Source organism: Nyctereutes procyonoides, unplaced genomic scaffold (assembly GCF_905146905.1).
Source record: "Nyctereutes procyonoides isolate TBG_1078 unplaced genomic scaffold, NYPRO_anot_genome, whole genome shotgun sequence".
In the NCBI taxonomy this organism is placed as follows: domain Eukaryota; kingdom Metazoa; phylum Chordata; class Mammalia; order Carnivora; family Canidae; genus Nyctereutes; species Nyctereutes procyonoides.
In genome coordinates this window covers 42,380,443-42,404,285 of record NW_026575030.1, presented here as the reverse complement: position 1 = coordinate 42,404,285, position 23,843 = coordinate 42,380,443, and the positions used below count along the sequence as shown (strand labels likewise).

General features: G+C 38.7%; 1 protein-coding gene across 5 annotated transcripts in view; it reads left to right on the top strand.

Moving 5' to 3' along the window:
• Positions 1–906: 906 nt before the first annotated feature.
• The window catches only part of TFG (trafficking from ER to golgi regulator), a 29,427-nt gene continuing 6,490 nt past the window's right edge, over positions 907–23,843 (top strand). Inside the window, exons 1-6 of one of the 5 annotated variants that reach the window (XM_055316218.1) lie at positions 907–966; positions 5,751–5,977; positions 9,376–9,459; positions 14,947–15,093; positions 19,153–19,320; positions 22,612–22,752. In XM_055316218.1, the coding sequence (XP_055172193.1) occupies positions 5,794–5,977; positions 9,376–9,459; positions 14,947–15,093; positions 19,153–19,320; positions 22,612–22,752 (724 nt within the window). In that variant the 5' untranslated portion in view covers positions 907–966; positions 5,751–5,793. Of the gene's footprint in view, positions 1,137–5,750; positions 5,978–9,375; positions 9,460–14,946; positions 15,094–19,152; positions 19,321–22,611; positions 22,753–23,843 lie in introns of all 5 variants that reach the window. The other 4 variants (XM_055316221.1, XM_055316219.1, XM_055316220.1 and 1 more) reach the window with 4 other exon arrangements.

Sequence of the window (23,843 nt, the reverse complement as noted above, 5' to 3'; positions counted from 1 at the left end):
CATCCCCATCTCCATCATCCCCATTCCCTTCCCCATCATCCCCATTCCCTTCCCCATCATCCCCATCATCCCCATCCCCATCATCCCCATTCCTTTCCCCATCATCCCCATTCCCTTCCCCATCATCCCCATCTCCATCATCCCCATTCCCTTCCCCATCATCCCCATCATCCCCATTCCCTTCCCCATCATCCCCATTCCTTTCCCCATCATCCCCATCCCCATCATCCCCATTCCTTTCCCCATCATCCCCGTCCCCTTCCCCATCATCCCCTTCCCCATCATCCCCATCTCCATCATCCCCATTCCCTTCCCCATCATCCCCATTCCCTTCCCCATCATCCCCATCATCCCCATCATCCCCATTCCTTTCCCCATCATCCCCGTCCCCATCATCCCCATCCCCATCATCCCCATTCCTTTCCCCATCATCCCCGTCCCCTTCCCCATCATCCCCATCCCCATCCCCAGCTCGGTGCTCGAAGCAGCGTCGCGGTGCCCAGCAAAGAAGGACGGAGAAACGCAGTCGTTTTTTTCAGGACACGACTAAGAGAATGACAATGATCACAAAACCCCCCCAAAAACAAAAAAAAAACCCACCCCGCCCAAATCTGGACAAACGCCCCACTTTGACCCGGGTCCGCGCCCACAAGCGCGACGCACGCCCCACCCAAGGGCGAGAGACTCGAAAGCCGAGCTTTCAGGAACACCGGAAGTGCCTGGCCACGCCTTGCGCATGCGCGCCCCCGGCCGGCTCGGCCGTCCAGTGAGAAGGCGGAAACTCCGGCCCGCGCATGCGCGAGCGCCGTCGGCGCCGCGCCACCGCCGCTGCGCATGCGTGCTGGGTTGGCCGTCGGCCGGGAGGCGGAGCGAAAGGGCAGCTCCCTCCCCCCCTCCGCTCTGGTAGCGCCCGCCCCTCTTCTTCCCCCACCTGCCACGTACTGGGCCGACATCGCGCTAGGCTCGGTGGGTCGGTGCGATTGGCCGGGGCCCGCGCGAGCCGGCTGGTGGGGTGCGGCGGCGCGGGCGGAGGGCAGCCGAGTGGGCCGCGACCGCAGCCTCCGCGCGACGGCCCAGCGCCCCGGCCCGGCCGGCGGACACCCGCGGACAGGCGGCCGCAGCGGCCTCGGCAACCGGTATGGCCGCCGGGGGGGGGGGGCCGGGGCCGGGGCCGGGGGCGCGGCCGCTCTGGGCGAGGCGGGCGGGAGACGGCGCAGCGCCGGGAGGGCCTCGCTGGAGCCGTAGGCGGCCCGGGGCGGGGGTCCGGGGCGGGGGCGGCGGGTGCTGGGGGTCGCGGGGTCGCGGGGTCGCCGTCGGGGTCGGGGTCCGGCTGCCGGTGGACCCCGGAGCGGCCCGGGCGGCCGGCGGCGAGCGCCTCCCCCGCGGGGCCCTGGCGGGGGGCGCCCGGGGGTCACCCGGGAGGACCTGGCTCCTCAGCCGGGTCGCGGCTTAGCCAGCGCCGTCCCGAGGCCCAGCCCAGTTTTGCAGCGATGCTGCTGCTCTGATAGCGAACTTTTAAGTTTACTTTACCGTGAGCCGCGCCGAGTTATTTTAGATGCACGATACCGTGTCGTCATCACGGAGATCCTCTGAATTAATTAGACGTTCTCATTTTGCACACGATGAAAGTGAGGCTTGGGGAAGTACCTGCCTAAGGTCACGGGTGGGCGTTTTTACCATCTTCTGGTCCGGCAGGGTTTGTGGCTCCTTGGATTCCTCGGACTCCTCCACGATTGGTTTTGCTTAGAATTTCTCGAAACTGCTCCGCGTGGAGGTGCCCAAGCAGGCCCCCCGAATTCGAGCGGGCTCTGCCCCCAGGGAGAGGGGAGCTGAGCCTAGACGCCGGCCCAGGGCGCGGGCCTCGTGCGCCTCCGGGCAGGTCGCTCTATTCTTCAGGGCTTAGAAGCGCTGAGGCCGTTGGAGGGCCTCGTGGGTCGGTGGCTGCGTCGTTTGTGCGCCTCGGAGTGGGGTCCGGACCGGATGGGAGAAGACCGTGCTGTCAGGACCTCACCTGGCAACTGGGAGTTCATGCCGGTTTCTCCCTGGCGAGCTGGAGTTTGAGAAAAAACAGACTTGAATTCTGTTCCACAAGGAAATGTGGGAATGGGATTTCCCCAGAAAGGGAAATTGTTGCGGCGTCCTTAGCTTTGTGATGATTGTGTGCGTGTCTTGAGATGGCTGCACAGACTGGGGACAGCCTTAATGAGAGAAGCCCTGGTTCCTGGACGCAGGGAGTTTACAGCGCATGGGAAACACCCAGGAGTAAGGGAATTTGCAGGCAAACATGGTGGAAACAGAGTAGAATAGAATAATGTTTTCGGATCCATTGGAAATGAGCCTTGAACAGTCAGTCCCCCCTGAAATTAAAAAGACTGTACTGTTCATTACATTATTACATTCAGTATTGGGAATTTTTTTTTTAAAGATTTTATTTATTTATTCAGAGAGAGAGAGAGGCAGAGACACAGGCAGAGGGAGAAGCAGGCTCCATGCAGGGAGCCCGATGTGGGACTCGATCCTGGGACCCCAGGATCACGCCCTGGGCTGAAGGCAGGTGCTAAACTGCTGAGCCACCGGGGCTGCCCAGTATTGGAAATTTACTTAGGAGTTGGGGGCAATCACTTCCGGCTCCATAAAGAAGGTAGATAGAGTGTGAAGGTCCGACTTAGGGGCTGACCCTAAACAGTACAGCTTCTCCCAGTCCCCCTTATCAGAACTTTATTATTTCCCATTCATCTTTTGCTCAGGGAACAGGACAAGTCTTTACATATCTGTTATATGTCAGGCACTCCTAAGAGGTGCTGCTAAGAGTAGGTAGTAACATCTCGCTGAAGCTAAGCCCTGACCCTTAATTGTTTATTGCTGGTTTACACCTGTCCTGTGGGTAGGCGGAAGTAACATACATTGACTTTACTGAAGTTCTTTGTTTCTTTCAGACTGTAAGGTCAACAAGGTGGAGTCTTTAGCATTTTGTTGAAGTAGTTAACACTTCAGAGCTTGGCACATAGTAGGTGTTAAGTAGATGTTTCCTGAATGAAGACGGCAGTTTGGCTAACAGGTGGAAGAGGTTATATGGAGGTTTCCATTAATCACAGTGTTGGTGAGAAGCCCATTGTGAGAACTGGCAGATAAAAAACTATTCTGTTTTACATTAAGACCAGCTAAGCATCCAGATCTAGAAACACAATCCGCTCTGTTCTGAACTGACTGTAGAATGTTAGATTCAGTATCTAATGCCTCATCTTGAAGTTATTATTATTAACACAAGCTCTAAAATACAGATAATACGAGTACAGAAATAAAAAGGGAGAAGGGTAGAAAGAATCAAGGGGAGGACAAATCATGGAGGGTATTTAATATTAGGCTAAAGGGAGCTTAAGTTTCATCCTGCTGATAAAGGGAAAAATCTAAGGATATAGGCCTTCAAGTCTGACGACTTTGAGTCCACACTGAATGGCAAAATTTTAAAGAATCTGTTACAATAACTGGGGAATTTATTTCCAAGCTATCACTATATGATTTGTTGGTCAGCGCATCATGGGAAAGAGTATTTCTAAGATTAAAAAGAAAGGATGTTATTAATAAATGTAATCTCTTCAGAATATGACAAGGAGGACTAGAGACATTCAATTAAGGAATAGTTGGAAGGACATAGGGCATTTATAGTAAGAATATTAGGGCGTATGTAATACTCACGAAATGAATTAGGATTCATGAAAACTTCAAGTATTTGAAGGGTAGTTGGGGTGGTTTCACACACAACAGAAATAATTGTACAGAAGCACGAAAACCCACTATAATGTAAAAAAATTAAGAGGAGAAAAAAAAATTAAGAGGAGAAAACAGAAAGCTGCCAGTAGTAAAGTATGAGGTTGAAACCAGAATGTGGCCAGTAGGAGATTGTAGGGCACCGTCAGCAGTTTGAGAGAGCATTTCCTTGGGGCGGGAGAAGACGGGAGTTGAAGCAGGAAATGCTCAGTGGTTGTGGATGATGTATTCAGGGACATGGTCTTGAAAACAAGAAGGAATACTAACACATTTAATTGTAAGTGTATTTTCTATAACTATAGCAACCATGGTAAATTGCTAGAGACCTCAGACTGTATTTTGAGTTTAGAATTACAGTGTTGTTACAGGATAATCACCCTGAAATAATAACCTGAAATTAGGATTAAAGTAAAACCCAAGAAGGGAATATTCTGTAGTAAATTAGTATCTAGTGCCTAGTTCTCTGATGTTATCTTCTTTCCGAAAATAATGCAACCCGATCATAACACATCCACTAAGGCCTGCGGAGGGCTGACTTAGGTGTTAAGAGGCAATAGCATACAGTCTTACTAGAAAGCTCAGAAGAATGTCACTCATTTGTCTCTTCTCCTTAAGACCCTAAAATTGGAAAATTAGAGAAAACATTAGTGAAGTCTTTCTTATTTACTTTTAAAAGATTTTATTTATTTATGAGACACAAAGAGAGAAAGAGAAGGCGGAGACTCAGGCAGGGGGAAAAGCAGGCTCCATGCAGGGAGCCCGACGTGTGGATCATGCCCTGAATGGAAGGCAGATGCTCAACCGCTGAGCCACCCAGGGTCCCATTGAAGTCTTTCTTATTTAAAGAGAAAAATTTGAGACCTCTCTTTTAGTGTTCACACATGCTTTTCTCTTCAGGATTATCATTTAGTTACAGGCTAAATAGAGTGTGGAAGTCAGTATTATTTGTCCTTCAGGTAACAAAATAGAGTAAGTACCAGGTGTGAGGCACTGTTCTAGACTTAGGAATACCATGCACAAAACCAATTACTTCTTTAATTTTTAGTGGAAAAGACCATACAAAATTAATGCATTTTTAATGTCTGATAGTGATAAGTGCTTTGAAGAAAATTGAAGCAGGATAAGAAAGTGAAAGAGGATCCATCTTAGTTTAGGTCCTCAGGACAGATCTCTGAGAAGTGAACATTTTATCAGAGATCTGAATCTTGAGAGTTCTGACAAGGGCTCATGACAAAGTGAACAGCAAGTGCAAAAGCCTTGAGTTGAGAAGGAGAACTTAAACTATGGGTGCAGTGGTGTAACCAGGGAGAAAAGTAGGAAATGAGGTTAAATACTTGGCTAGGGGCCAGAGGCCAGATCATGACCTTATTGGTCTTTTACTAAAAGTGAGATGTGACTGTATTGGGGAGATTTTAAGCAGAGTGACATTAGATTTTATTTAACAGGATAACTGATGTTGAGAATAGATTAAAAGCAGGCAGGCCAGTTAGGAGTCTTTTGCAGTAATGCAAGCACGAGATGATCCGGCTTCGATCAAGTTGGTAGAGGTAAAGGTACTGAAATGATTGGAATATAGAGCTATTTTAAAAGTAGTGGCAGGTTTTTGGCTATATGGTGGACTTTTTTTTTTTCTCTTATACAGCTAGAAGGAAGAAATGATCACTAACAGATAAAGACCACTACAGGAGAAGCAAAATTTGCGGGGAAGATCAGGAGTTTGTTTTTAGACATGTAAAGTTAGAAATGGTAATGTCATAAGCAGTAGGTATGTGGGTAAAATAATAATAAACATAAAATAAAACTTGTTTTCTTAAGCACGTGATAAAGTTATCTGCGGACCATTTTAACATGATGAATGTGGTAACATTGGAACAGTGAATCTCTTTTGAAAGCCAGAATTTCTTAGATTCTAATAGTATTTTTGCTTTTCAACTTTTAACATATGTTTTTAGAGCTGTTAATCATCAAAACTATTTTATCAGTCTTTCCTTAGAGTTATATATATACAACATCCTGGAGTCCACCATGAATGGACAGTTGGACCTAAGTGGGAAGCTAATCATCAAAGCTCAACTTGGGGAGGATATTCGACGAATTCCCATTCATAATGAAGATATTACTTATGATGAATTAGTGCTAATGATGCAGCGAGTTTTCAGAGGAAAACTCCTGAGTAATGATGAAGTTACGATAAAATATAAAGATGAAGGTAAGATTGTTTCTAACGTTAGCCATTAAAAGTCTAAGTATTATATGTGGGTTTTTTTTTTTTTGCCTATCTTTTATTGAACTAGCTCAAAAATCTTATTCCCTTCTGTTATAATTGAGTACCCACTTTAATTAGATGTTCGTGTAGTTAATTATAAGTCTTTTATAAGTTAAAAATAGCTAAGTGATTTATTATTAGAAATGGGGTTTTAAGTGATAGAACTATCATATATACTTTTATAAGCATTTTTGTTTCTCTTCCTGCTCAAGCAATTCTGGTTTCCTTTTTGCTTTTAAAACCGAACTTTCACTCATATTTCCCAAAGTGAAAGAGGTTATCAGTAGATAATTGAATGATAAAGATTTTCACGGTCAACTAAGTGTGGGAAAGCTGGTTGAAACAGAAAGGTGTTTTTTTTTTTTTTTTAAATTTTTATTTATTTATGATAGTCACAGAGAGAGAGGCAGAGACACAGGCAGAGGGAGAAGCAGGCTCCATGCACCGGGAGCCCAATGTGGGATTCGATCCCGGGTCTCCAGGATCGTGCCCTGGGCCAAAGGCAGGCGCTAAACCGCTGCGCCACCCAGGGTTCCCCATAGAAAGGTGTTTCTTTAGTGCAGAAATTTTCAGAACATGTAATATGCTGATGTACATTGTCAATTTATAGTATGCAGTGTCCCTAGATTCACTTGACCACAAAACCATTTTTCTGGCAGTGGATTTTACATGACAAATGTTGCATCAAACATACAGTGGAATTTTAATAGTAGATTATCCTTATTTCATTTTCTTTAAACCTGTCTTCTTTGTAAACATCTCTACTGCAAATTGTGCTTTAAGTGGTTACCAGTCTTTCTTTTTTCTTTTTTTCTTTAAAGATTTTATTTATTCATAGAGACAGAGAGAGAGAGAGAGAGAGAGGCAGAGACACAGGCAGAGGGAGAAGCAGGCTCCATGCAGGGAGCCCGATGCGGGACTCGATCCCGGGTCCCCAGGATCACACCCCGGGCTGCAGGCGGTGCCAAACCGCTGTGCCACCGGGGCTGCCCGGTTACCAGTCTTTCTTACCGCTGAATTTATGTTTAGTCTGTTTCACCTTGTACCCATACTGTCTTTTATTTTTTTATTTTATTTTTTTTAAAATTTATTTATTTATGATAGTCACAGAGAGAGAGAGAGAGGCAGAGACAGAGGCAGAGGGAGAAGCAGGCTCCATGCACGGGGAGCCCGACGTGGGATTCGATCCCGGATCTCCAGGATCGCGCCCTGGGCCAAAGGCAGGCGCCAAACTGCTGCGCCACCTAGGGATCCCCCATACTGTCTTTTAAAAAATACTCTTACCCCTTAACATCTTTGACACTGCTGCCCTGTTTTCCTTATCACTAACAGCTGCTTCTCTGTGTCTCTGTGTGCTGGCTTGAAGTAGTGTCAGCTCTTGGTAATAGAAATCTTAAAATTTCAGTGGTTTAACACTCATTTAGAGATCCCAAGTGACAGAAGCTCTGTTGTGTTTAAACATGGCTTACAATCTCACCTGAAGCATTAACATCAGCAGGCAGATGGACGCAGACACAGTGTAGAGGGTTACATGGGGCAGTTATAGTCTCTAGGCCTTGAGGTAATGTATATTATTTCTGCTCACATCACACTGGCCAAACCCCAATCACATGGCTCTGCTGAGATGTCAGTGGCTTGGAGTATGTCCCTAGTTGGCCCACTTTCCAACAACCTACTCTGTGAAACTGATGATTACCTTAGCTGGCCATTTAGCTACAGGTGTAATTTTTTTTTAAATAAAATATGATCTAATCATACCCAAAACTAATTTTGAGAGTCAGTAGGACAGTAAAGGAGTTACAAGTAAAGGGCAGTAAAGAAGAGCAATTTCTTGGAGTTTTGATGATTTGGAACAGCTATAAATCTCATCTATTTATATATAATACATTGGCTTTCACCTCTTTGACTTCCAGGTATGTGCCTTAATTTACCTCAAACTTGGTTAACTTAAACTGACCTCACTATCTGGCTTTTTCTTAACTGCCTTATTTTCATTTAGGACAGGGGCTAGCAATCATTTCTTTAAAAGATCAGATAATATCTTAGCATCGTAGGTCATATAGGCATCTATTTCATCCACTTTTCTTTAAAAGCTTTTAAAAAATGTAAAAACTGTTCTTGGTTCACAGTCCTATAAATGTGAGATTTTTGACCATTGGGATCAGTTTGTGGGCCTTAGCTTAGGATATCCTTATTGTTGAAACTTTGCCCTCCACATCCAGTTATCACATTGAATTTTTCATGGTGTTTCTACGTGTTTTGAATTGTACAGATTTGTGTTCCATAGACTGTTGGGTATTAGGGCGGTGGTGTAGGGTAAAGTTCCTGCTATCATATGTATTCTGTTTCTGTTGTGAAATTCAGAAAATAAAAATGGTAGTTAGAAGTTTCCTTCTTTTACATATATACTTCATTAAAAATATGTGTATGAGTAGAATCCCTGAAGATGAGCATTAGAAATGTTATAAGAAGTGGGTCTGGTTATAAAGATCTAAAAACAATGATAAAATTCTCAGTTACGGCTTTTGTTGCCACCTTTGTTCAAAATAAATCTGTCTAATCAGTGTTAAAATTGGTGTAGTGGAGCATCCTTGCAGCAGCTCCCCAGGACAGAACTATCATCCTCATGCCCCAACCCACCTGTGTGTGTGAAGATACTTGGCAGAGGCTCCTGGTCATCTCCTTGCCCGTGGCTGCTTTTCTGTTCTTATTCTCTCTAGAGAACATTTTTTCCCCTAGTCCTTTGAAAGCTTTTGAATCAAGAAGCTGATTATAATATTCTTTAACCTTGAGATCTAGGAGATTACAGAATCTTGTATATTTGAGTATTTTTTCCTAAGGAGAGTTAATAGTTTTCATCTTCGTATCAAAGTGGTCCATGATCCTTTTACTTACTCTTATAAAGCTGCCCCTCCATTGGTATCAGTGGTATTTTACTGTACTTAGGATTAAAATTTGAACCTTGGGAATCTATATTTTTTTTAACTTTTGATAAATACATTTAAGTTTTTTGGTACGGGAAGATATTAGTCTAAACCAGTAATTTGTTATATTGCTACCTTCAATGTCCTAGTAATTTGTAAGAGATCGTTCAGTACATTAAACTTAGCTGTGTTTTGGGTTTTCTTAGGATATGGTAAATAACCTTGCTGTAAAAGTAATAAGCAAAATGGATATAGTATCCTTTTGAATAGATCTTTCCCAGATCCTTTATTGTTTAAAGTTCTTATGGGAGATTCTAATTATGGTCTGTGATCTACAGTTAGATTTTAATTAAAATGTATATCCTGGTTTACTACTGACACATAAATCTGAAACTTACTCCTTTTTTTTAATTCCAGATGGAGATCTTATAACCATTTTTGATAGTTCTGACCTTTCTTTTGCAATTCAGTGTAGTAGAATACTGAAACTGACATTATTTGGTAAGTGGTAAACTTTCTGATAAATTTACTATATTGTATTGTTGAAGTTTTTTTTAGCTTTTTCCTTTTATTTTTAGTTTTTTTTTTTAATTTTTATCTGAGAGAGAGAGAGAACAAGCAAGAGAGAAGAGAGTATGAGTGGTGGGGAGGGGCAAAGGGAGAGGGAGAAGCAGACTCCTCACTGAGGGAGCCCTGCTCCACTCATGGCTGGATCCCAGGACTCTGGGGTCATTACCTGAGCTGAAGGCAGATGCTTAACTGACTGAGCCACCCAGGCACCCCAGCTTTACTCCTTTTAAACATTCAGAATTAAGTGATAACTTTTTCAGTTATATCTGAATTTTTGAATTATTAGGTATAAGTATTTTTTTTTCCTTCAGAGATAAATAGAAAGTAGGCATGTTTAAATTCTCCCATTTGCTCAGTTCCCTACATAATAATGGATGCCACTTGTAGAAGAATTTCCAGGATTGAAAACGCAGGTTTAAAACTACCTTTATTAAGTTTTAGTTTTATTAAGTTTATTTTATTAAGTTCTTAGTGTATATAATTATCTTCTATAACGTGTTTTTTCTTCTCAAGGCTTAACATATAGGACTCAATACTGTAGACATTATTTTTCAAGGAGTACCTAAAGATTAAATTAGAAGTAGTTTGATAAATAGATTAATTTTAATATTTTAGATTTGTTTTCTTAATAGACATTAACAAATTTGTAAGGCAGGACTCCTCAGGGATAAGATAGAAGTGATTAGAGTTAAAGTGGTAGTATGATTATGTGAAAAATAAAATCTGGGCCTTTTTTCTGAATGTTTTCTTTAGCATTTTTAAAAAGTACTTGGCATTGAACCTTACAGTTCCATGAAACATGATGTTGGCCAGTTGATTTAGTTTGTATTTATTCCATTTCCACCTAGGAAGGATGAATGTGAATCAGATTTTAAAATGCTAATAACAAAAACTCCTTAAAAATTTTTTAGATAGAAGGTATCATGTTACAGTATTGAATGCTTAACCACTGTTAGCCTGCTATCAGGAAGGTTTGATAAACTGAAAGCCTTCCTTCCAGAAATACTGAGGACATCTAGATAAACTACTACAAATGTGTTTTTTGAAGTTTAGAGAAATGTTCAGGGACCAAAAGATAGGTGGAATTAAAAACCAGGACCAAAAGTACCAAAGGCTGAGACTTGGTGTACTTTTGGTGGTGATGGTCTAGGTTTTATTCTACATAATCTAAGGACTAATCACTTGGTGTTTAGAGACCTTGGGTCATAGGCCCTCAGTGTATCTAGGGTCATAGGCCCTAGATAGGAAAAAGGAAAAATACCTCTCTATTGATACAGAACGAGTCATGGAATTGATACAGGATGCTCTTGTACCCTGGGCTGTTGGGTTTGTGAAAGCTCCCTTAAGGATTTATAACTGTGGCCCTTAGATGACTTGGGTTTAAATTTAAACGGTCTACATAGTTTGGGAACTTTAAAGCCCAGAAAAAAACATAAAAAATGATAAGGATAGGCAGAAGTCTCTTAGAAGGAATATATTCTCAATCCAGGTCATAGGCTTCTCCTAGATGGGATCCTGTTGATGAACTTAGAGTTCAGAATTGTAAGACACACGTGAAACAGTCCATATAAGCAAGAAACAATGGCCACAACTAGTAATAGGAGTAGACTTCTGAGAACTTCAGTTAATAGAAGTGATCATCTATGAGATATGTGTTAAAGGTTATTAGATACAAAAGAAATAAGAATGTTAGAACAAGGCACTATGGAAAAAGAATAAACAGTTTTTAAAAACAAATGAAGGTAACTTTTGGAAAAGAAAAATATTAAAATTAAATACAGGGTGGAGAGGGAGAACAACTGATTAGTCACAGTTGAAGAGAGAATTAGTGAACTGGAAGGTAGTCTAAAGAAATTCTAGAATCAAGCATAAAAACAGAGATGAAAAATATGAGATAGAACTGGAGAATGAGAAAGTCCAGCCTATTTCCATTAAGACTTTAAAGAAAGAGATAAAGAAGGAGTGGAAATATTTGAGGAGGTAATGGTAAAGAAATTTTCAGAATTATATATAAAAGATACAGATTCAGGAGGCACAGTGAGTTGTGAACAGGATATAAATAAAACTCCACTGGACATGCTGTCACGAAACTGGGAAATATGTAAGGTGAAGAGATCTTAAAAAGTAGCCTGAGAGACTTAAGACTCATCACCTACAAAGCAAATAGACTGTGTTGGTAGACTTCTTCATAATACTAGTAGAAGCTAGAGACAGAGTACCATTTTCAAACTGATCAGAAAAGTAACTGGAAAAGTAGTTTTCTGTAGTCTGCTACGCTTGAGGAATAAGGGGAGATACAATTTCTGGGTGCCTGGGTAGCTCAGCCAGTTAAGCATCCGACTCTTGATTTTGGCTCACATCATGATCTTGGGGTCATGGGATCAAGCCCCACACTGGGCTCTGTGCTGGGCATGGAGCCTGCTTAAGGTTCTCTCTCACCTTGTGTGCTCTTTCTCAAAAAAATAAAAATGAAAAAAAAATTCAAATAAAGACTGAGAATTACATCACTCATGGGCCTTGTTGAAAGAGTTTTTAAAAATAATTCTTTAGCAAGAAGGAAATTTGAGTCCAGAAGAAGGATGAAACATGCAAGAAGTTGTGAGCAAATAAACTGGTTAACGTGTAAATTTAAATGAGCACTGATTATAAAAAAAAAAAAGTTTTAGGAATACAGAAACAAGATGGGACAAAATACTGATTATTAATTATATGTAGGACAGGAGAGGATGATAGAAACTTAAATATTTTAAAAACTTGTATTTGGGAAGAGGATACTCATTAACTTTAGATTTTTAAAAATTGAAGTATATATGTCTAAAATGTTAAGTGATTAGAGAGAGACTAGAAATAACCAGTTGAGGGAAAGGAAAGAAGGAAACAGGAGTACCTACGTGGTTCACTAGATGATGAGGAAAAGAAGCCGAGAGAAAGCTTGATAAATAGCACAAAATAATACAGTACACATAAATGAACCAAAGTACATGTTAAAAAGATCGATTTTAACCGGAGTTAAGCAAAGTCTTGTTACACACTGATTATAAGAGACATACTAAAATAATTACTTTGCAAAGTTTGAAAGTAGAGGGCTAAAAACATAGTAGATAAACTCAAAGCTAGTTGTCAATACTTATAGAATGGACTCTAAGTGAAAATATTCATTAGTAATAGTCACTTCATAATAAAAATACAATTCACTGAGACTATATAACCATTCTGAACAGTAATGCATCATAGCATTAGATTTTTCTTAGATTTTTCCGTAAGGAAAAATAATTTGCAATCTTGAAAGAGATTTTAATACTCTTTCCTTAGAAACTAGTAGATCAAGCAGTCTCCAAATTAGTAGGGATAGAGAAAATTTGAACAAATCAGATACAGGCTTGGTCTTCTGCATCTAGCAATCAGGAAGCTTTTTTAGTACATGTGGGCGTTTATAAAAATTGACCGTATAGTGGTTTTTCCAACAAATATCAATAGATATCAGAGAAGAGATATCTTAGAGGTTATATTCTCTGGCCTCATTAGAAACCACTGGACAAAAAAGATAGCACAGACTATGGGACTTTTGAAGAAAAAAATACGCTTTTAAGTAACAAGTCAAAGAAGAAATTATAATGGGAATTAGAAATAATTAGTAATTGTTTCTACATAATGAAGTTTTTATAGAGTGTGTTAAAGCTAAACTTGAAGGGATATTTTGTAGTATTCAATACAAGAAGGACAAGTAACTTAGGAAAAAATAATACAGAGTAGAAGTGAGCTAGAAGTTAGGGAATTGATAGGATCAACAATTTTGAGAAGATACAAATTAGCAAACCTCTATTAAGATTAAAGTTAAGAAAAAAGGCTCAAATAAGCAATGTGAGGGATGAAAAAGAATACTACAGATACGTTGCAGTGAGGGAGGATGAATACTATGAACAGTGGGGTGTCTCAGTAAAAGTATTAGGATTTTTCATAGGCTTGGGTTTATGTTAGATGATTTTGGATAAGGTTCCAAGAAATGGGCCCTGCCCTTAGATTGGATGGTCCTGTGATTGGGTATCTTACTAATAAGTCTTAGGCAGAAGCTGGAGGAATTAATTGAGGCTAAAGCTTCACTTGGTAAAACAAGCAGCAATCATTTTAGCCAGGGATGTTGGCCATTTTTGTGGTTTGGTTATTGTTCTTGTTTTGTCCGCGTTCTCCCATGAGTATGCAGTGGCTCTGTTTTTGTCTTCATCTGTCACAGTCCCAGAGTATCTTCTGTGATTGTTGATGTTCTTTGAAATTGTTCATGTTCACCAGGAGAACACCGCAGCTTACTTGTGAGTGCCAGCCAGCCCAGCTTCTGGCAGTACTGAGGCCTGTCTTATAGGACTAGGCCAGTTCCTGGTTGTCAGGAGCTGCTTTTCTTCTTTCTAGATATTAGAGAAAACCCAGTAATACCCTAAAAATGAGTAATAAATGGATGTAATAGAAAATTGTATTGAACTTCCTCATAACTATATACAGGGAGTGTGTAAAAATAGGGTTGTCTTCAAAAAACTTAGATTGGCGGTTTGATGTTTGCAACTTAACAAAGAATCCCTGAACCTTTATTTTCAAATGGCTTTCCTTTTTAATTTGTTGACTTGGGAATTTGTAATATGTGTACCAGCAGTGCATAAACTATTTTAGCTTAGTTTAATTTTTGAACTACTATCTTGAAGCTTACAGTCAGAGCCTTGCTTTACTTTTTTTTTTTTTTGCTGGTTGAAGGATTTCTTTTATTTTTTTTCCTTTTTTAGGTTATTTCGACTAACTGAGGTAATTGTCTTCATTTAAAAAAAACTCCAATGATTATTAAATATCTTTGACTTTTATAGTTAGTATACTGCTTTTGGAAGTAACTACTTTGAAGGACTAGAGATTTGGATTCAAGAATTCTGCTTTTTTTTTTTTTTTTTAATAGGTTACTTTTTAGGTCAGTTATTTTAGGTGGCTGTTTTATTTACGTCAAAAATAGGCAAGGGGGATAACAGACCTGTCACGTTGTAGCTTTTAACATATATGTATAGAATAAGGTGTTATATTACTTCGAAAATATAAAAAGAACAGTGTGGAGAAAAAAAGTGAGCTTTTGAAGGTACATAATTTCTATTAAAATATATATTAAAATTTTAGTTTATTGTAGTTTCTCCTAATAAAACTTTTTTTAACCAACATTATCATAGGGCATAGATGTGCATCAACAAAGAGAGATTAATATTTGTTTTTTCAAAAAGTAAACTTAGTAATAATTCTTTCCTTAAAAGTTCTCATTTAAATGACATCATTTGGTATCTTGTTTTTGTTTCTCTTTTTAAAGAAATTACATTTGTTTTCCTTACTGCTGTTATTGTGTTGATATGTTAAGAACATTGCCTCATTTTAAGCAAATTAATGTTTTTATTCCAGTTAATGGCCAGCCAAGACCCCTTGAATCCAGTCAGGTGAAATATCTCCGTCGAGAGCTGATAGAACTGAGAAATAAAGTGAACCGCTTATTGGATAGCTTGGAACCACCTGGAGAGCCAGGACCTTCTGGCAGTATTCCTGAAAATGGTAGACTGTGAATCCTTCTTATTCTGCTTTATTCTTCCTTTGTCTTTCTAAAAAAATTTATTGTTATTATTTTAATTCCAATATAGTTTACAGTATTATATTAATTTCGGGTGTATAATATAGTGATTCAGCAATTCCATACATCAGCCAGTGCTCATTATGACAAGCAAATCCCCATCATCTGTTTAGCCCACCTCCCCTCTGGTAACCGTCAGTTCTCTGTAGTTAAGAATCTTTTAGTTTCTTTTTTTTTCCCCTTTGTTCATTTGTTTTCTTTCTTAAATTCCACATATGAGTGAAATGATATTTGTCTTTGACTTTTTGCCTAGCATTATACTCTATATATTCGTATCTTTTTGCAGATTTTTTTTTTAAACTGTTTATGTAGGAGCACGTTGGCATCCTTGTTACCCTTTCTTATTTTTGCCTCTGTCCTTTAGGATTACCAGGAGGTGGGATCCCTGGGTGGCGCAGCGGTTTGGCGCCTGCCTTTGGCCCAGGGCGCGATCCTGGAGACCCGGGATCGAATCCCACATCGGGCTCCCGGTGCATGGAGCCTGCTTCTCCCTCTGCCTGTGTCTCTGCCTCTCTCTCTCTCTCTGTGACTATCGTAAATAAATAAATAAAAAACCTTTAAAAAAAAAAAATAAAAAAAAAAAGGATTACCAGGAGGTTTTATTTTACTAATTCCTGGATCTCATTGTAAATCTACTAAAGAGCAGGGCCAAAGAATCCCATTTTTAAAGTGCTCTTGGGTTAATTCTTTACAACTAGTCTTAAACCCCTGGGTTTATGAATAGGTCAGTTTTCAAACCCCTTTGACTCTTTTGAACCCTTTTCCATTGTAATAATTACAGTGTAATTACAATAATTAGGAATTGCAGTAATTTCATGTGTTTTATGTGGCATATGAAGTAATTTTAAATAAATAACTTGAGATTTGTATGTTCAAATGGAAAATTGTAAAGTTTACTTAAACATAGTTTTTAATCATATGTAAAGAAAAGCTTATTTTTTCCACTTTACAGATGATATGTAGTGTGTTTATATTAAGATAAAGTAAGATTTATTGACAAATTTGGAAATGACAAAGTTTTTGGACCAGATATATTTAAAAATGTAGACTGAAGGGCTTGAAAGTAGATTTTGAAAAACTACTTTCCTCAACTTTTAGTATTCTTAGATGTTGCACTTAAAAAACAAACTTGTGGTTTTTTTTTTTTTTTTTTTACAATTTTTGTTTGCATATAAATTATATGCTTAAAGTTGCATTATGAAATAGTAAGTTTTATAGAGTCTGGATGACTGTGTATAAGGGACTCAATAGAAGATGATTTTGTGGGAAAGTGGCATTGTATAATCCTTGCAGCCATCAGATTCTCCTAGATTATATTTTTTGGCTCCATTTAAGTTTTGGAGTTGTTTTCTTTCTTTAGTTTAAATACAGTGTAAATAAAACTGCATTTTCTGTAATTTTCCTCTTCCTCTCTTCCTCCAGCTATGTGGAATTGTATTAATGGTAGATTCTTAATAAATATTTGGTGATTAGTTATTTTTAGTTCCACTTCTGTATTTCATTTTTTTTTTTTAAAGATTTTATTTATTCATAAGAGATACACAGAGAGAGGCAGACACAGGCAGAGGGAGAAGCAGGCTCCATGTAGGGAGCCTGATGTGGGACTCGATCCTGGGACTCCGGGATCATGCCCTGGGCCCAAGGCAGACGCTCAACCACTGAGCCACCCAGGTGTCCCTACTTCTGTATTTCAAAGCATATTAGAGATTTGCTGAAATACTATAATAAGATCTTCCTGACCTTTTCTTGATGAAACTTAATATTTCAGGTCAAGGCAAATGGCCTTTTCTGAACCCTATCTCTCCAGACAAAAAGCTCCAACTTTAGGTCCAGAATCTGAAGAAAACTTTTGGCCATTTTGCCAGAGGAATTCATAAATGGCTGACACAACAACATTCGCTTATAATTTCAGAGGGTTTGAGCATCTGTAGAATATTATGTAACTTGGATGAAAATTCAACAAGTGTAGCTGGTACTGTGTAAAAATTACCTATAGTAGCTTATACTCTGTTGTAAGGAATAGAATTATAAGCTTTTACGTTTGGTGAAACAACCTTTCTGTTCTTATGTATTTCTTGCCGCTATTTTTATTACCTCACTTTATTAACCCTTTATTTTCATTTTTCATGTTTTATTATTCTCACCGATGTTAATGTAAAAGATGTTAAAACTGGTTTCTTCTCTTCATCTTGGAAATTACATCACGCATTGTTCCTTTGTGTGGCCTCCCTTCTTGTCAGAGTGTCCTATCCCAGTTATCTAATGAGTAGAATAATACATGCTGTGCTTTATTTTTGTAGATGGTTGTAATTCATTTTTTGTTTCCTTTCTTGTCCTTAACAAGATCACTAGCTCTTGACCACCTGCCTTCTATGAAATTTAAAGCTTCTAAACTTTTAGAACATATCCTGACTTAATAATCTTCTCAAGAAAATAACATAAAATAAACCCCCAAAAATGCTACACCAGAAACAGTCTAGACCACAAAATGGTGTTGTCAGCTGTGAGTACTCCTTAGAACAATGTGGTTTGCCCTCACCCCAAAACACGTGGCTGCCTATGTTCGTCAGTGGTCTGCCGCCGTTCGTCAGTGGTTCTTAGGTACTTGCTTTCTTTCCTCTCTGAGGTACATGATGTGTAGGCTACCTCGGGCACTGGATTGATCTGTTGCGGTAGCCGGAGCAGCTAGAAGGCTGATAGGCATAAAGTATTGTGTTTCCTGATGGATTTAGTTTGTGGTAAGTGGAAGGATGCACAGACCGTGAAGGGGAGTAGCAGGAGGGGGAATAACTTACAAGATTGGTGTGATACACTTTTGGGCTATAGCCTTGGAATTAGGATTAGGAAGGAAATTGGTGAGGAAGATGAATAACTGGTAGACTTATTTTAAAGGAGTACTTATGGCAGTTTTCTTCCAGAAACGGAGGAAATAATAGTGTAACCAGTGGGATCATAGGAATGAATGAGAGCTGCAGGCCCATGTGTGCTTATATTATAGAGTTTTTCACAAACCGATCAGAGATAACCTAATAACTGATGTTCATTTATTTGCTTAGTAACAGGAAAAAAATAGAAAATTATTAATTGAGTAGATGGTTAGCAATATTCTTTTTATTTATTTGTTTTGTTTTTAATATTGTTTTGGTTTCAGGTTCCTATTTGTAAAATGTGGGTTATTCTTGAATCCCTTTTCTTTTACAACATAGTGGTACAAATGCCTGTTGAATACCTTAGTATCCTTAGAAGAAAAGCATAGTTTTAAATTGTTCATGCTCATGTTTAAAATTTTAGTTTTCTATTAAAAAATTCATTATGGAAAAATGTACAATAGTAGACATAATACTCTCAATCTTGTGAACCCCCCCCCAACTAAAGTAATTGTCAGCTCATAGTATCATGTTATCTAGACTCCCGTACATTTCCACCCCTCTTATTTTGAGCAAATCTCACACGCATCATTCCAACTGTAAAGTATTTTAAGGGTGACATAACAAATTAAAAGGATGTGTTTAATGTATTGGTTGGCTTGAGATTTCCATGTAATTAATGATGAACAAATAGACAAGTAGACGTAAAACATCAATGTTGATATCATAACCTCAGTTAAACTTCTTTATTCTTTTACAAAATGAAGCATTAGTCCTCAATGTATCTGGTAGTAGGATATATATAGGTCATGGGGCTCCAAAAAAAGGGGCAAGTGTTTTTCTGTGTTAAGGAGCTTGTATTTCTTTTCCTCATCTAAAAGGAAAGGAGGTAGATAAATTTTTTTTAAAGCTGCTTTTTAAAATTTCTTTTTCATTATTTTTTATTCTGATTTTAAAAATTCAAGTGTAAAGAGGAAAGTAAAATTAACAATTATATTCAGAGATACTCTGAACATTTCAAGCTATATACACATATATTTTTCCCTATTTTGCATTTTTTAGGCTTTATTGAGTATAGATAAAATGGAAACAAGTTTTTGTTTATTCCTCTCATAGATACTGTGGATGGTAGGGATGAAAAGTCTGCTGCTTCCGATTCTTCTGGAAAACAATCTACTCAGGTTATGGCAGCAAGTATGTCAGCTTTTGATCCTTTAAAAAACCAAGATGAAATCAATAAAAATGTCATGTCAGCGTTTGGCTTAACAGATGATCAGGTTTCAGGTAAGTTAGTTCCTTCCTCTTATCCTTCATTCCCTTTCTCCTTCCTTCTCCTTCTTTCCTTCTTTAGTAGAAGGCTAACAGATACAGTGATGTGCACAAATCTTAGGGGGTCATCAGTTCAGTAAATTTTTACTTTTGTGTATATCTATATAAAACACCAAGCAAGATCAAGATCTAGATGATTTCCAGCACCTGGAAAACTTTCTTAGGCATTCTCCCTGTCATAGAACCTGCTGTAAGAATAAACAGTTTGGTTTAGGTAAATTCTTTCAAAAGTAGAATTCAGAAAGTTTATTTTTTTAAAATCTGAACCATTTTATAATCTTATTAAGGATTTGTTGTAGGATTTAAAGTAAACTTGGTGTCTTTCTTTGGATGTTAAATTGGAGAAATTTAAATTTAAATGTAGCTTCCTGGTTAACTTGCTTTTGTGTAGAAAGTGCTCTTATGGAAATGGTTTTAATCTTAAAACAGCACCTATACTAGGATTTCTTTTTATTTTTTGACTGTTACTTCAGAATTTTTTCTGCTTTCTTTCTCTTTGGATTCTAATTACACATACAGCTCTAGAATTTTCATTTGATTGTATAGTATTTTTCTTTTGAGGTTCCTTTGCATTAAGACTATATTTCCCTGTAACTCATTGATGCATTTTTAATTCTTTAAAAATACAATTTTTTTAAAATAAAATATTTATAGGAGCTCTTAATGTTTGCTGCTTCATCCAACATTTGAGCCTATTTGGAGTCCACTTTCTTTTTCCTGCCTTTTTCTTTGATTGTGGGTCACATTTTCCTGTTTCTTTGCATATCTGATAATTTTTTATTGAAAACGGGACATTATGGTTAAAGTGGTGACTTGGGATTCTTTTAGGTTCCTTTGAGGGCTTTTTGTTATTGTTGCTCTGGCAGTGAGTTATTTTGTATGGATTCAAACTACTCATTCTTTGTCCCGGTGGAGCATACCAACTAATCTTCTCTGCTCAGCCCTTTCAGTTCTTGGTGCGGCTTTTTTTCCTGAGCTCTCTTATGTGTCTACCTCTTAATTTTATGATCAGCTGAGGATTTTGGGCAGAGCTTATACTTGGTTTTTAGGTCTCCCTCTTTTGGTGGCTCTCTTAATCCAGGGATTTTTTTCCCCCTCAAATTTCCAGCTAGTTGGCTAGCCATGAAGTTCACATTATGGCTTTCTGCTGTTGGGGTTACAGAGGTCAGGGCTTGTAATTCTTAGCCGCTGTAATTCAATTGGGTGTAAACGTTTCTGGTTTCTGCTTAACATTTGGTTGACTTCCAGTGATTTCAAATAGTTGTTTTCTGCTATTTTGTCCAGGTTTTTTTAGTGGTTACCCCTTGACCACTTACTTTGCCATTATCAGTAACTGGAAATACAGGATTCAGTCTATTTTCTTTTTCTTTGAGAATTCTATGGGATTATTCACTAAAGAGAATTGTGTGAAATTTTGGAAAGACAAATATTAGTATATGATGTGTGTTCTTGGTGAAAGACGACATCACACAAGTGATACATCTGAACTTAGAGCAACTGAAATTTGAGTGAATATGTCTTCTTGTTAAGCAATGGCAGGTAGAGGAATAAATAGTTATATATAAGGTCAGGCTTAAAATTTGGATTAGGATATAGTCTGTGCCACACCAGAATAACATGATTAATATAATTCACATTATTTGAAGTAAGAAAAACTGTGCCCATTGAAAATGCCAGGATACTTTGTAGTTATTCATGTCTGCTGTTGGAAAAAGCTTGACTGTAATAGTGAATGTGGACACTGGAAGGAGGAATAAAGTATTACAAAGATAGGTTGGCAACATTGACTAATAGGTTACATACAAGAGAGGAAAGAAGGATCAAAGTAATGTACTTTCTTAGGTCAGTAATAGTGTTTTTTGTAGGAAAATGTATGTATTTACGTACACATATGTAAATATCAGTAACAGGAGCACTTAACCCGTTTTACTCTGGTAACCATCAATTTCTCTGCATTGCCACTCTGTGAATCCTAGCCTAGGTTCTTGTCAGTGCCTGGACTCTATTGGCCAGCCACACAGTTGCCTAATAAAGTGCTGAGTTCTGGGATGCACCAGTACAGAGGGTAGAGGTTTGCCCTCGGGGAACTTAGCTAAGTAATAGCAAGTCCCTATGTGGAATTTTCTAAATGGCTATCACTCACATAAGCTCTTGTGATATAATCACTCTTATAAATATTTGCTGTAAGCTCTTGTTAGCTCCTGATCCCTACAGTAACCTTAATGAAGTAGAAATTAGTATTTCTCTTGTACAGATGAGGAAACTGAGGCACAGAAAGAGACGAGGTAGTATGTCCAGAGTAACAGAGCTACTAAGTGGCAACACTGGCATTTGAAACTAGGCAGTTTGGCTCCATAGTCCGTGCCTTTAACCACTCCTCTATATTTCCCAACAGAAAGAACTTAAAAGAGTAAATAAACATCTACAGTTGTCCTCAGAGTGTCTTTTTTGACTGTCACAGGATCAGAACTGTAGTAGATTCTCACCATTTACTTCTTTGTTCATTATTTTAGAGACTTTGAGAGGTAGTCTTTGTGAGGCAGACAAAAAGAATCAGAAAGGAGCCTGGCCCAAATAGCTTGTGTAATCTAAGAGGAAGATGAGAGCCGTTCAGAAATGAAAAGTTGAAGTTGGTAAGGGTCATAATAAAAGTATACTTCAGAAAAAGTATGAGTGAAGAAGGTTTACTGGAAGTGTGGGGTAATAACTGGATGTAAAGAACATTATATTTAATACATGAAAATGGGACAGGAGGGAACAGTGATAAATGAAATGGAAGGTTAGTTAGTTTCAGCTAACAGGGGGCATGCAAGAGGAGGAATTGTGAGAAGTAGTGTTTGGATCCTTGACTACCAAACCAGAGGGTTGAATTTGATTTATAGGCAGTGGAGGCCCATTGTAGAAGGGAATACTTATGCTTGACCTACAAAATGAATTAGGTAACACGAAGTGGAGGATAGTGGTATTGCAAAGATGGATTTTGATTTTTGCAGGGAGAGGTTAGTACTTAGGAATATAACACTCTACACTGTATAGGGAAGGATTTCTAGTCATAGCTTTGGATTCTTAAGTGTGGAGCAAAGGAAGAAATGAAGTATATACATTCACTGTAAAAGGTTGCATTTGTGGTTATTGCTTGTTCTATAGTACTTTTGGTTTGAGTATCTTTTAACCAAACTTATTAATTGAGCTTGTTGGGGAAGGTTCTTATATTAGGAACTAAACTGATTTTTCATGATCATTTAGGGCCACCCAGTGCTCCTGCAGAAGACCGTTCAGGGACACCCGACAGCATTGCTTCCTCTTCCTCTGCAGCTCATCCACCAGGAGTTCAGCCACAGCAGCCACCATATACAGGAGCTCAGACACAAGCAGGTCAGAGTGAAGGTAAAATAGAAATAAGAGCACTTATTTGGGGAGGTAAATGTGCGGAGATGTTTATTGCAGCATTGTTGGTGATGCATGGTAAAGAGCTTACATAAGCATTCGTTTTATGAATACAGTTGTAGAAATTTCTGATTTACTGATATGGTATGCTTTTGGGTTAGAAGTCATATATGCTTCTGATTATTGAAAAAAAAAACAAAACCAAACCTGAAAAAGTGCTTATGTGAATATAAATACATGACAAAAGGTCAGGAAGGATTCATACCACTTACCAGTCAGTGGTAACCAGAGGGTCCGTGGTGACTCCCTGAGGTGACACTTCATTTTGCATAATACTTAGGTGCTGTTTTGTTTTGTTTTGTTTTGTTTTTTTTCTTAGGTGCTGTTTTATTTCCTTTTCCCTTCTCTTCTTGCTTCTGTGTAGTATTTTTGTAATTGGAAAGATTTTTAAAATAGAGGTAAAGCATTAACTTAAGTGTAGTTTTTTGAAAGATAAATAGCCCTTTAAATATTTGTGCAGTTAGCAATATGTCTTTTGTGGGAAAAAGCAGTGTATTTTAAATCAAACTTGTCTTCTCTAGGTGAGGTGTCCTTGGATGAGCAATTTAATCTCTCTGGGTTTTACTATTCTCTCATTTAAATTATGAAAATTGGACAAAACTATTGGTATTAAAAGAATATCTCTAGAAATATAACTTGAAGGCTCTGTATTTAAACAGATAAAGGGGTTATTTCCATGGTTGAAGGGGATTGAGAGGCCACAGCAAGCTCAGGAGAGCAGACACCTGAAGTTTACAAACTGAACACATTCCACTTTAAAACAAACACCAGGTGGTGCTCTAACTATTTGTATAAAGGGGCCAAGTAGGTGGTATGCTGTATTTTCAGCACCAGAAGCAAGTGACTGAGTTTTATCAATCATATTAAAAAAAAAAAAAATTCACAGCCTAAAATGAATGCAGCACTTATATAGTAGAATCGTAGTCATCTTGTGGCTCTATATTTAGTCTTCTTGTTGAATTGAATGCTAGACAACATAGGGTCTAGCATGTGATAGTTGTCTGATGAGTGGGTAGTTTGGGAAGAATTTC